General features: G+C 38.4%; 1 protein-coding gene across 8 annotated transcripts in view; it reads left to right on the top strand.

Moving 5' to 3' along the window:
* Positions 1–13505, top strand: part of Sh3d19 (SH3 domain containing 19) — a 103770-nt gene that overhangs the window by 58954 nt on the left and 31311 nt on the right. For all 8 annotated transcript variants that reach the window (XM_023723637.1, XM_023723632.1, XM_023723636.1 and 5 more), the window contains one exon: positions 6589–6701. In XM_023723637.1, the coding sequence (XP_023579405.1) occupies positions 6589–6701 (113 nt within the window). The remainder of the gene's footprint in view (positions 1–6588; positions 6702–13505) is intronic.

Here is a 13505-nt window from a genome sequence, read left to right as displayed (position 1 = left end):
TAAATGGTACAGTAAATCAAATTATTTGTGAACTTTAGTGAGCACATCAAAAGAATATCTGCTCTACAGGGTCAGGATTGTAGCTCAGTGGTAGGGTGTCCTGGGTTCAATTTCAGCATCACAAAAGAAAAAGAGAAGAATTTAGTTATTATCATAAGGGATAAGTCAAAGGGACAGGAACTATTTGTTTCAGACCCCAGATGCTATGGCTAAGATCATGTTATATGTACATGACACATGGAGGACTTCAGAGTAGTTCCTGTCATCATTGGGAACAGTCACCAGCTTTTTTCTCTGGCCTCTGATTTCATTTCTACCTGAAATGATTTTGCATAGCTCAGGCATATCTTGCCTTTGTCTAACAAGAGATCTGGCCACTCCATCCTCCTAACAACAAAGCAAGTATCTAGGGCTTTGACCTGTGACTGTTGCAGACATAACCTTTATTTTAGGGGTTTGTTTTTTCTATGAAGAACTATCCAAAAAAGGATCATATTGAGAAACATTGAAGTCTCTTGATGGTTTTGTTATTAACTGACCATGGCTCTCTGCCAAATAGCAAGAAGACTGAACTGATTTGCTATCAAGAATGAGAAAGAGAAAAAAGTCAAAACTATCAAATTCTGGTGGTCTCTTTCTTCTTAGGAAGTTAAATTGTAGTGTTAGATTAAATAAGGGGTGGTATATTTTTTTTCTGACTGTATTATAAAGCCAAGAATCAGTAAAGTGATAGTTAATCCAGTTGTTTGCCTGTTTGCTGTTTGCATTCTGGATTTTTACAGGAGAGTGAAATGTGATGATGGCAAGTATTGCCAGTAGCTCATTTAGATGTCAAGTAATGCAGCTTTTGTTTTGTTTCGTAGCACGGAGGGTTGAGCTCAGGACCTACACAATGAGCTACATCCTAGCCACCACCCTTTCCTTCTTACTTGGAGTCAGTCTCGTCACTGAGTTGCCAAGGATGAGCTCTGATTTGAGATCCTCCACAGCCTCCCAGAATGCTGATATTAGAAGCATATGCCACAATACCCAGTAGAAATACAAATTTTATACTTAAGTTTTTTCTGCTGTTGTGTTGGTGTGATGTGTTGTCAACCAAGGAAGCTCATTAGAGAGTCACTGCACTTGGTTGCTTTGGGGGGCTGGTTACATAGGTACCCCTAGAAATCCTGGCATGCAGAGTTCCCAGCAGAAAAGCAGGAATTCAGCACCAGCCGTATTCTCAGTTCTGGGAATGATGGGAACTGTCCCAGGGCCCAAGTTACCAGATTGCTGGCAACCAAGGCCCAGCCTTGCAAGCAGACTTTTCTAAGAAGAAAAGTTTGAGACCGGCTGTGTTTACTTTTTCTGCACATGTATGAACTTGAACTAGTAGCTCTGAAATCCTGAGGATATGCTGAGGAACTACCTTTATTTTTCTCCTGATGAAGCTCCAGGAACTTTCAGAAAGTTGGATTTTATATTGCTAGAAGAAAGATAACTAATACCTCAGAATGGTCTCTGAAGAGTTGCTTCTAAAGCTGGATATGCTGGTGCACACCAGAATCCCAGCACTTGGGAGGCTGAGGCAGGAGAATCACTGCAAATTTGAAGTTAGTCTGGACTCCATAGTTCAAGGTCAGCCTGGACTACATAGTGAGACCCTATTCACCACCACCACCACCCCTAAAAAAGTTGCTTTTTTAGGCCAGACATGGTGATACATGATACACACATGTTAATCCCAGCACCTGGAAGGGTAGAGTAATAAGATCACAAACTGGAGCCTAGCTTGGGCACTGTAGCAGCTTAACCAGGCCCCATCTCAAAAAATAAAAAGGGAGTTAGGGATATATAACTCAGGGTGAAGGCTCCGAATTCAAACCCCTCTCTAAAAATGCTTTCAACAAAAACTAGTTCCCCTGATTCATTTATCACTTTTATTAAGTAGTGCATGTATTGTATAGTGCAGCAGAAAAAGAAAAAGACTTTGGCATCTGAAGATCTTGAAATGGAACAGACAGGGTAAGAAAGTAACAGCCTAGTTGTACGAAACTCCTTCATGTTCCCTGAACTGGTCAGCTCCTTCCTCTGTGGGACCTGTTTATTCTAACTGGATATCCTTTCCCCGGATATTTGTATGGCTTCCTCTGTCACCACTCCTTTCCTTCATGGCCCTACTCAAGTGCCGCTTTCTCAGTGATACCTTCCCAGAGCATACTATTCAAAATTGGAAGTGGTCTGTATCTTCAGCTCTTTACACGCACATGGAGACTCTCCACACCCCATGTAGGCACTTTTTCCCTCACTCTCACAGAGCTACATGGTATTCTCCATTATTTCTTAGAACAGTATTTTGGCTGGTGAGATAGCTTAGTGGACTAAAGCACCTGCTTAGGCAAGCTTAGGCAAACACAGAGACCATGGTTTGATCCCTGGCACCACATGCCATACTAGCCTGCCCCCAGCACAGGCTGAGCCAGCCACAGAGTCCAGGAATAGTGCCGCACACCTATAATCCCAGAACTGGGGAGGCTGAAAGCAGGAGGATCACTGTGGATCTGAGCTGCATAGTAAGGCCCTATAACAACCAAATACATTAAAAACAAACAAACAAAAAAAAAGAACAGTCTTTTATCCTGTGACTATTTCCTAAGGATGCAGCAGGGAAAGTCTTCAAGATGGTGGCTGACTTGGGTATTCTGTTTGTGTCTTGAGCATCCCTGGCTCTCACTAACAGTACTTGCCTGACTCTGAATCATTGTTTTCTTGGCAACTGACCTGGGTATTTTCTTTAAGAATGTGTTCCCGTCTGTCAATAAAACAGGCACCTGATGAATCATCCTCTTGTTACAGATTTTTCAGGTAAAATGGAAGTAAAAAGTATTAATTGGTTTCAAAAAAGAGAATTTCCATCTCCTTTCAGTGTGTAAACCAAACACTGTAAAAGCTAGCTTTAGCCTCCTTCAGTACGGCATGGCCATCTCTCTTCAGCAATTTTTGCACACTGATTTCAGTTAGCTGCTACTTATTAAATATGGTCATCTGTTTTTTCTTCCTTCAAAAAATTGAGAGTACACAATTACTAAGATAATGTGACTTGGATGTAAAGGTGGTGTTCATTTAATTGAAGTTATATTCATTATTCAAGAGCTAATGAATTTTAAAAACATTTAATTATTAGATGATAAAGAGTTAGGTATGCTACATATTAAACAGGATATCTTATTAGAATGAGACAGGGTTTGGCTTCTTTACTAAAAGAAAATCTAACATTAAGACTTTAGGTAACTTTTTCTTGTAACTTCAGTTATTTTCATCTATTAAAATATGTGGGATGTATGTCCAGCAGAACTTTCTGCAATGATGGAGATATTCCTTGTCTGAGCTAATAAGTGGTTCTTATTTAAAATTTTGGGTAGTATAACTGAGGAACTGAAATTTTATTTCATTTTAATTAAAATTATTTAAATAACTACATAGACTAATCTAGCCCATAGATGCAAGGAGTGACTGTAGAACAGAGTAAATGTTTATATTGTAAGGAAAACTATGTAACAAGAGACATGTTGCTAGGAGCTATGTGATAAGTATATGTTCACAGCCAGAATTATTTGGAGTATGTTGAGGGGACTTAATGATAATGTGTCTTTCCCTGTAATACTTTTTTAATTAAACATTAATCATTTTTGATCACCCCTCATTGATCCAACTTGTACTGAACTTTCTTTCAAATAACCTAATGGTACATCCTCATTAACCTTAGTCACTGAATCTGGTACTGTATTACTTTTCCCATTGAGACAAAATGTCCAACAACAAGGTTAAAGGAGTAAAGATTTATTTATCTTAGTTTGTAGAGGTTTCAGTCCATAATTGTCTGGCTCGAAGATAGGGTGGCACAGGGCAGAGGGGTAGTAGTTTATGGCATCAGGCAAAGGACAGCAAAAGCAATAAGAGAAGAGAGACAAGCCTCTTTCTGTCCCTTATATTTATAGACTGCCCACCCTAGGGAAGGTGTAGGACTCATGCCTTTAATCCCAGCATTGGCCAGGAAATCAATCACACTCTCGATCAGCTTAGGAAGAGCCCCCATTGTGTGACTACATGATACCTAAGGGGGACATCCAGATACAAACCGTAACATTCTGCCCCGTAGACTCATGTACATTCCTTTACCTAAAAGGCATTTGGTGCATCTCTAAGAGTTGGCAAAATCCTAACAGTTTCACAATTGCAAAAAAGTCCAAATCCCAAGTCTCCTCTGAGATTTAAGGCAAACTCTTATCTGTGAGCCCCCAAACAAGTGAAAAGAAACACTTCCAATATTCAATGGCACAATGTAGACATTTTCATTCCAAAACTTACCAAGGGGGATACAAAGGAATGGAGCCAAAGCAAATCCAAAATCCAGCAGGGGAAATACTGAGTCCTGTAGTTCTATGTGCAGCATCCAAGGTAATCTGTGGCAAGTTGTGAACTGCAAAGGATTAGGGTGGCTCTGCCCCTGTGGCACTGCTTGTAGTTGTAGCTATCATTGCTTCCATTGCACCTTTGACTGCATACTAACAAAAGCTTTACACACTGTACACACTGCCTTTTTTGGGGCTCACTGCCTGGCTTTCCAGGACTTCTTTTAAGATCCAGGTAGAAGCCGCCCTGACTCCACAACTCTTGCATCCTGCATGCATCTAAAACCATGATTAATGCTTCACATGATTAATGCCAAGGTGTACTGCCAGCTGGAGTGGTGGCCATGCTTTCTTCTCTCTTGGCTGTAAGGGTCAAGTGCTTGGATCGCTGAGTACTCTGAATCCAGTTCTGCAGAACTAATTCTCTAAGCTTCCACCATTGTGGAACATAGTGCTCTGGGGCTTTCTTTTCAAAGGAAAATCTTTCACCTTTACAGTTTTTGAGGCTGCAAAGGGTACAGTCCTGCTGCTTCTAGTGATGCTGTCATCTTTTCTAATTTTCCTGTCCCTTCTCAGCAATCAAGATTTCCCATCTCTGTCTTTGCAATCCTTAGCTACCTTTGTGGCCAAACTCACAACATTTTAAATCATTCTTCTGGGCTCTTTGCTCTTGATTCTCAACATGCATCTGGCTAAAAGTCCCCAACAGCAGCCATACTGCAGCCTGAACATTAGCTTTAAAATTTCTTCTACCAGATTAATTAAACTACTGGCCTTAATCTCAGTGTCAGACAAATTCTGGACATAAGCAAAATTTGGGCAAACTTTCTGCCAAACCATAACATATATTGTATATTGTCTGAAGACAAATAGCCAATGCAGTCCTTTCCAGCAGAAACCTCCTGAGCCTGGTCTTTACCAGCAAGATTTCTACCAGATTTCTGTTCTTCCGAGCTCAAACCAGATTCTCCCATATAGAACAGCCTAAGCCATTCCAGCTCTGGTTTTTCAGCCAGCATCTCCAAATCATTCCAAACTCTTCCCGTAAACCATTCCCAAAGGCTCTTGAACTACATGGTGGGGTATAGTCACAGCAATGACCCCACTTTTGATACCAAATTTTATATTAGTTTTTTGTTGCTGAGACAAATACCCAGAACCCAAGGTTAAAGGAGTAAAGGTCTATTTATGTCACAGTTTGTAGAGGTTTCAATCCATAATTGGCTAGCTTCAAGGCAGGGCGGCCCATGGCAGAGGGGCAGCAGTTCATGGCATTGGGCAGAAGACAAAAGCAACAAAACAGAGAGGAAGAGCAAGTTGCTTATATTGTATGCAGGCAACTCACCCTAGGGCAAGTATAGTACTCATACCCTTAACCCCTCGATCATTGAACTATGAATCAATCACAGACTCTAGATTTAGATACTTCTGGAAATCTATGATGATTGCATAATACTTAAGGGGAACATCCAGACACAAATCATAACAGGTACCTTGAAAATTCTGGCTTTTCCCCAAAGTAGAAATAACCTCTTGAGTGGTAAACATTTTGAATTGATTCTGGACTGAAGGCAGACACAACAGTGCAACTAAAGAAACTCACAGAAGAGGACGTCCAAAAGTGATTCAGAAAGTAGCAAGAAAGATAAGATAAATGTGTTGAAAGTGAGGGAGAATATTTTGAGGGTGATTGATGGCAATGTGTTTTTTGTTGTAATAATTTTTTTAACTCTTAGTTGCCTTTTTTTTTTTTTTTTTTTTTTTTTTTTTTTTTTTTGGTGGAACCGGGGATTGAACTCAGGTCCTTGCGCTTGCCGGGGAAGCGCTTATTCCACTGAGCCATCTCCCCAGCCCCATTGCCATATTTGTTGATTGCACCTTGTTCATTGGCTAGAAAAATGTATGCAGATAAAGTGCTTGAGCTAATACCTGGAACACAGACAGTTCCAAGCAAATGCTAACTGCTGTTGTAATTATTTAGTATTTTTTTTCAGTCTCTATATCAAACATGTAATAAAATTAATTGATTCAGACTATCAGTTTTTGGAGTTTGTTGGGAGCTCTTTTTTATTTGCTTAACTGTCTATTCTTTGTTTGGGTCTGGTATGATATCTTCCTAAGCAACCAAGCTGCAATCATTTCATTCTTTAGAATCTAAGGCTAGACATTACTGATGAATTACTGCTGTTTTTGCAAGGTTTACTTGAGGATCCACAAAGCCCACCTCCACTTCCTACTGAGAAACCTATTGGAAACACTTACAGTGGAGTATCTGGAAATCTCAGTAATGCTGACAGAAACAGAAATGTGGTAAGTGATCATAGTAGATTGTACTAAGTGGGGAAAAAAAAAAAGCTATGTGCTAATTTGAAATATTCAGCTGATATCAAAATTGTTTTACTATTGGTAAGATGTTTTGAAAAAATACTTCAATTAGAAAGCAATTACATTTCTCTTTGGCCCCATAATCTCCTAGATCAGGAGACACTACCAAGTTACATGACGTTACAGTACAAGTTCTTTCTCATAAGTCCTGAGTCTTAATTGACCTTGGAAGGCTAGGGCCAAAATGTTGGCTTTCCTTGTAGCCCTCCTTTTTCTCTAATTTTGGTCTGCGAACTTAGGTTATTAACCCTCCAGAAGAGAAGCTTATTGTTATTACCATACAACCTAAGCTGTTAATTTTAACCTCACTATCTGTCTGAATATCAAACATCTTAGGCATAACATGGAACAGGTATTTTTCACCAAGTATTGATATGTTGAACTTTAAGTCCCTACAGAATATGATGATAAAACATTTAAAAATTAAAATATATTTTAAAAATAGGCATAAAGAATTATATAATTCTTATGTTTACACATAAGTCCAGAAATCTAACCATATACGACCTTGTAGCAGGACAATCCTGCAACATTCCTTTTCCTGTCTCCTGCCTTCATTCACCACCCCCTTCTTTTTGAACAATCATCTACCCAAGAGACAGTACAGCAACATCTGGCATGTCATGACAAGCAGCCCATATTCAGAAGACCAGAATGACAGGCACTCCAAGCATGAACCTACTATTACAAATTGCAATCTTCAGTGCAGTTGCTTAGTTCACAGGTGTCTGTGTATATAGTTAGTCAGGGTGAGAATCATTCCAATTAACTGCTAGATTCAAAAATCTTCTGAGGGTATTTGACTGACCTTATCAGATCCAAAAGCTACAACTCTTGTTGCATAGGTCTTGCTTTATCTTGGTCTTAACCATCCAGCAGAAAAGTATAAAAACGAAGTACAAGAAGTAAAGCCTTCTCAGTGTTATATGTTTATCAATAAAACTTTGAAAAGAAAAAAAAAAAAAAAGAAGAAGTAAAGCCTTGTTGTTGTGTTGAGCTGTAGGGGACTCAGGTCAACAATTTCTGACACTGCCAGTGAAGCGGAAGACCCAATACTATTATGGACTACTGGACTCTTTTAGAATATTTTGCTGAGTCAACACACCTATAATATTCAAATGATGGAACTAAACAAAAAAGGGGATATAGATGATTGTACATTTTGTATCTGTGTATTCAAAATGGTTAGGGTAGATATATAGTTACATTCTCTTAATGAATAGTGGGATTTGTTGTAATAGTGTTTGTAAATAGGATGTCATGTCTGTATCTTATACAGCAAATAACCACTAGGAAGAGAATATACAATGTGTTAATTATTGAAACTGTCTTACCAATTTGATTTGAAACTGTTTCATTGCTATTTGTCTCTCAAAATTATGGGAAAAAAAACAGTTACATATGCATGGATTTAGAAAAGCTTTGTAATTACTATAGGAGTAGGCTAAATAATTGTATTTAATTGTGAAATAATTTGTCATGTACCTATGTAATGACATTGTTTTTTAAATTATGCTAATGAAGCTGCTATAAATCTCAAAAAACTATTTAATACACACAGAAATAGATTTAGTCACATTGTCAGCTTTTATTTAAAATATCCATTGGTGACATAACTTTAAAATAATTACGCTAAGATTTTTAAATCTAGAATTTAAGGAAAAAATTATTTGTTTACTTTGAAAAAAATAGCACATTACTATACATTTAAGATGATGGTCAGAGAATTTTGTATATATATTTTTAGTCCAACCTCAATATTTCCATAAGGTAGATGATCTTTAAGACTTAAATCATACAAAGTCAACTTTCAAAGTCTTTGAACCTAATTTTCAGTTCAAATTTTTATAGTAGTTTTACCCTGTGCATTAACTCTGCTTATCGTACAGCAGACCTATATAATCATCTAGTAAACAGGAAATTCTTTGAAGGAGACATTAAATTAAATTAGCCAATAGCAAGTTAATGAGATTTTTCTGTAGAGTGAGTTAAAACATAGTGATCATTTGTACTTTCAAAGTACTTGGCAATAATTTTTTACTAAAATTAGACCAAGAAATGTTGCAGGCGTGTCCTGCTACAAGGTTGTATATGGTTAGATCTCTGGATTTATGTGTAAACATAAGAATTATGTAATTCTTTATGCCTATTTTTAAAATGTATTTTAATTTTTAAAATATTTTTTCATCATATTCTGTAAGGACTTAAAGTTCAACGTATCAATACTTGGTGAAAAATACATATTCCATGTTTGCCTAAGATGTTTTATATTCAGACAGATAGTGAGGTTAAGCTTAACAGCCTAGGTTGTATGGTAATAACAATAAGCTTCTCTTCTGGAGGTTAACAACCTAAGTTTGCAGACCAAAATTAGAGAAAAAGGAGGGCTACAAGGAAAGCCAACATTTTGGCCCTAGCCTTCCAAGGTCAATTAAGACTCAGGACATATAAGAAAGAACTTGTACTGTAACATCATGTAACTCAGTAGTGTCCCAAATTTTCTGATCAAGGAGATTATGAGGCCAAAGAGGAAAGTGATCGATGATGTAGAGTGTGCCTAAGGAGAATCACATGGAGAGAAAACATTCTCCCAGACAGAAAAAAAAAAAAACATTCTCCCAGGCTTTCACAGAGAGCACGTTGGCCAAGCAATGGCCGTGACTCATCCATATGGCTGACACTAACAAAGGATCTACAATCTGAGGTACAGGATCTTAGGATAAATCCTGAAGGGATTTGACTGACCTTATCAGATCCAAAAGCTATAACTCTGGTTGCATAGGTCTTGCTTTACCTTGGTCTTAACCATCCAGCAGAAAAGTATAAAAACGAAGTATAAGAAGTAAAGCCATGTTGTTATGTTGAGCTATAGGGGACTCAGGTCAACAATTTCTGACACTGCCAGTGAAGCGGAAGACCCAATACTATTATGAACTACTGGACTCTTTTAGAATATTTTGCTGAGTTAACACACCTATAATATTCAAATGATGGAACTAAACAAAAAAGGACACACAGATGAATGTACATTTTGTATCTGTGTATTCAAAATGGTTAGGATAGATATATAGTTACATTCTCTTAATGAATAGAGGGATTTGTTGTAATAGTGTTTGTAAATAGAATATCATGTCTGTATCTTGTACAACAAATAACCACTAGGAAGAGAGTATGCAGTATGTTAATTATTGAAACTGTCCTGCCAGTTTGATTTGAAACTGTCTCATTGCTATTTGTTTCTCAATAAAATTATGGGGAAAAAAATTTTTTTAAACATTAAATAAAATAAAATTGGACCAAGAGCTAGGTATGATGGCACATGACTATAATCCCAGTCCTCAGGAAGCTGAAGCAAGAGGATTGCTGAAAGTTTGAAGCCAACCTGTGCCAAATAGTGAGTTCAAGACCCGCCTAAACCATGTAGGAAGACCTTGTTTCAAAAAACCAAAAAGAAAGAAAAATAGAATTGGACCAAGAGGGGCCAGAATGGTACAGTCCTTTCTGTACTGTTGTTGAATGCGAAAATCCCACATTTCTATTGGGCAATGCGTCTTTGAGAAGGTTATAGGTGTTTACTCTGAAAAGATTGTAAAAGGATGTGAAAGGGTTATAGAAACTACCCATATTGTTCATTAGGTGATGTAATAGGTTATGTGAACAGCCAAAACTCTATTGAAATATGTCATCATTACATTTGGTGTTAAGCAATCCACTGGCAACTCCCACATTAAAAATAAAATAAAATAAAATAAAAGAGCTATAGAGGGCCAGGGAGGTGGCTCAGTAGAGTAAGCACTTGCCTGACAAACGCAAGGGTCTGAGTTCAATCCCCAGTTTGGCCAAAAAAAAAAAAAGCTATAGGATTTAGAATAAACTAATCCATCTGGTGAATACTATATTCATAGTTGTGTTTGTACCTCACATGAACATGAGGAAAGTCATGTCCTACGCTGTTTATAAAAGGAGTCAGGGCAGTCTGTACTTTCGTAAGTGGATACCATTGAGACACATCAGGGGAAAAAAATGAGAATAGGCTACAGGTTAAATGATTTGCTTGAAGTCATGTGTGAAGATTTATGGAGCCTGAAAGTCAAATGTATGCCTAACAAATTCCTTTTCTTTGAGAATTACCATCACTGAATGAACCGTAGACCAGAAATCAAAAGATTAGCAATGAGGAATAGAGCCTCTAGAAGGAATGTTTCATCAGACAGCAGCCCACAGGGACAAGCTTGGTCTTTGCCTGCTGTGTCCACTTGCTGCACAGAACAAAAACTACTACTGTTTCTCTTGTGTGGTTCTTAGAACTTTCGTTGTCAGGGTAAGGAACATCTGAGCCATTGTGTACAGGAGCTCTGTGTGCCCTGCTGCCCATTGTGGAAACTCAGAGTGTCTGCTAGAAGGCTGCAGACTGGCACCAGCTCACATCAGCTATGTATGGAATCAAACATACAGCACAATGGTGTGTCTGGAAGGACACAGGCTGATTTAGAAACTCAGGATACAATAAGTGTATCAGGAACTGGCCAGATAACTCAGCAGACTAAAGCACCTGCTTAGGCAGGCATAGGGACCGGGTTAGATCCCCTGCATGCCTTACCGTCCCTACCCCCAGGGTGTGCTGCAATGCTGCTTGAGACTGGGCATGGTGGTGCATACCTGTAATCCCAATGCTTGGGAGGCTGAAAATAGGAGGATCACTAGGAGTCTGATCTGTGTAATAAGACCCTGTAAATGCTGTACTAAATACATTTTTTTAAAACTAGTATCAGTTCTTAGAAAACACATCTAGAGGCCTCTCAGTAATTCCAACACATCAATATAGTCTTGAGAGAAAAATCTCTTTAAAATGCCACCAAAGGTCAGTGTGGTATTGCACATCTTTAATCTCAGCACTTGAGAGGATGAAGCAGGAAGATGGCTGTGAGTTTGAGGCCAAACTGGGCTACATAAGTGAATTCAAGGCCAGCCTGAACTGCACAGTGAGACCTGAACTGCACAGGAGACCTTGCCTCAAAAAAAAAAAAAAAGCAAATAATGAATGTCACCAAAAACAAGAATTATTTTAGTCTTAAAGTATAATTTTAATGCAGCTGAATAAGATGACAGCATCTCAGAAATAATACAAGTGGGAAACTAACTTCACCAGGAGCTAAAGTACCTATCCAAACCCATCAAACACTAAAGCTCAAGGATACTAAACCAAAAAAAAAAAAAAACACCTACCATAAAGCAAACACCCAGGCTTGCAGTTATGTGTGCAATGCTGAAGTGAAGAAGTCCCCCATTGGTCACCTTAGAAACTGGACAGAAGCAGGTGGGAGCCTAGGCCTGAGCAAATGGCAGCCAGTACCTCCCTAGGGAGCCTCCCCAGTCTTTGGTCAGGAGTGAAGTACAGCGGAGCCACTCAGGATGTACCTGACATCCCTGAGGAATGTCAGCTCCCTCTGTTTTCTGACTTAAAATTCACTCACTATAGAAAACTGAGAAATTAAAAAGATTTAAACTGTGCTTGATGGCACATGTCTATAAACCCAGCTACGGTGGATGCTGAGGCAGGAGATTCACAAATTCAAGGCCAGCCTAAAGAAATTTAGTCAGACCATGTCTCAAAAAATTTTAGAAGGGTTATACATATAGCTCAGTGGTAGAATCTTTGCCTAGCATATGTGTGATCCTGGGTTGGATCCCTAGTACTACAAAGAAAAGAAAAAGACAGTTTAAGAAGTCTCATAAAAATATCACCACCCAGGCCAGGGAGATAGCTCAGTGGCGTAAGTGCCTGCTCAGCAAGCACAAGGTCCCAAGTTTGGTCCCTGGTAACACCGGGGGGGAAAAAAATCAAGAAAAAAGGATAGCTAATATTTAGTACAAAATAAGGATCATGGGCCAGCAAAATAGGTTGGCAGACTAAAGCACCTGCTTAGGCAAGCTTAGATAAGCATAGAGACCGCGGTTCCATCCCTGGCACTATATGCCACAGCAGCTGGGCCGGCCCCACCCTAGGGCCAGCTGAGCCAGCCAGAGTCCAGGTGTAGTGGCACACGCCTGTAATTCCAGCACTGAAGAGGCTGAAAGCAGGAGGATCACCATGAGTCCAAGCTGTTTAATGAGACCCTACAACAACCAAATACACTAAAAGAAAATTAAAAATAAGGATCATATACTATGCATTTACTGTGGTACATTATCTGTATATATTTCCATGTCATACTTGAACTTTGATACCTTTTTAAATTTTCCATAATGATCTAACAACTAGTTAGATAACAAATTATCTAACCAGTATAATTTTGAGAAATAGCAAGTTTCTTCCTGTCTTCTAGAGTATGCTTAATTTTGAAGTTGACCAAAGAAATAACTGCATGTTCAAGTATGGCAGTATTGTCAGGAAAAAATACAGTCAGCAGCATATTTATAAGGCATGGATTATATTGTAGAATATTGCAGGGTTTATGAGCTGGTGACTTGTCTCACTACATTAACTGAACTCATTAGTGAAACCAAGTTTTAAGGGCAAGCTTAATTTTTTTTTTAATGGGATTTTTAAAACATTGAAACATGTTTAAATGATCACAGTTATTGGCAATTAATCACTTGGTATTTAAGTAAATGTTATAAATAGAATGAATTTAAAATTATGAAAGTTTTAACTCATTCATAAGAAGGAAGAACACTGAATTAGCCCAAAGATTCCCTACCTGTAATTCAACCCCCTAAAAAAAAAAA

Source organism: Octodon degus, unplaced genomic scaffold, assembly GCF_000260255.1.
Source record: "Octodon degus isolate 3935 unplaced genomic scaffold, OctDeg1.0 scaffold00101, whole genome shotgun sequence".
NCBI classification, from domain to species: domain Eukaryota; kingdom Metazoa; phylum Chordata; class Mammalia; order Rodentia; family Octodontidae; genus Octodon; species Octodon degus.
The sequence above is the reverse complement of the archived record's forward strand: the minus strand, read 5'-3'. Positions and strand labels throughout refer to the sequence as shown.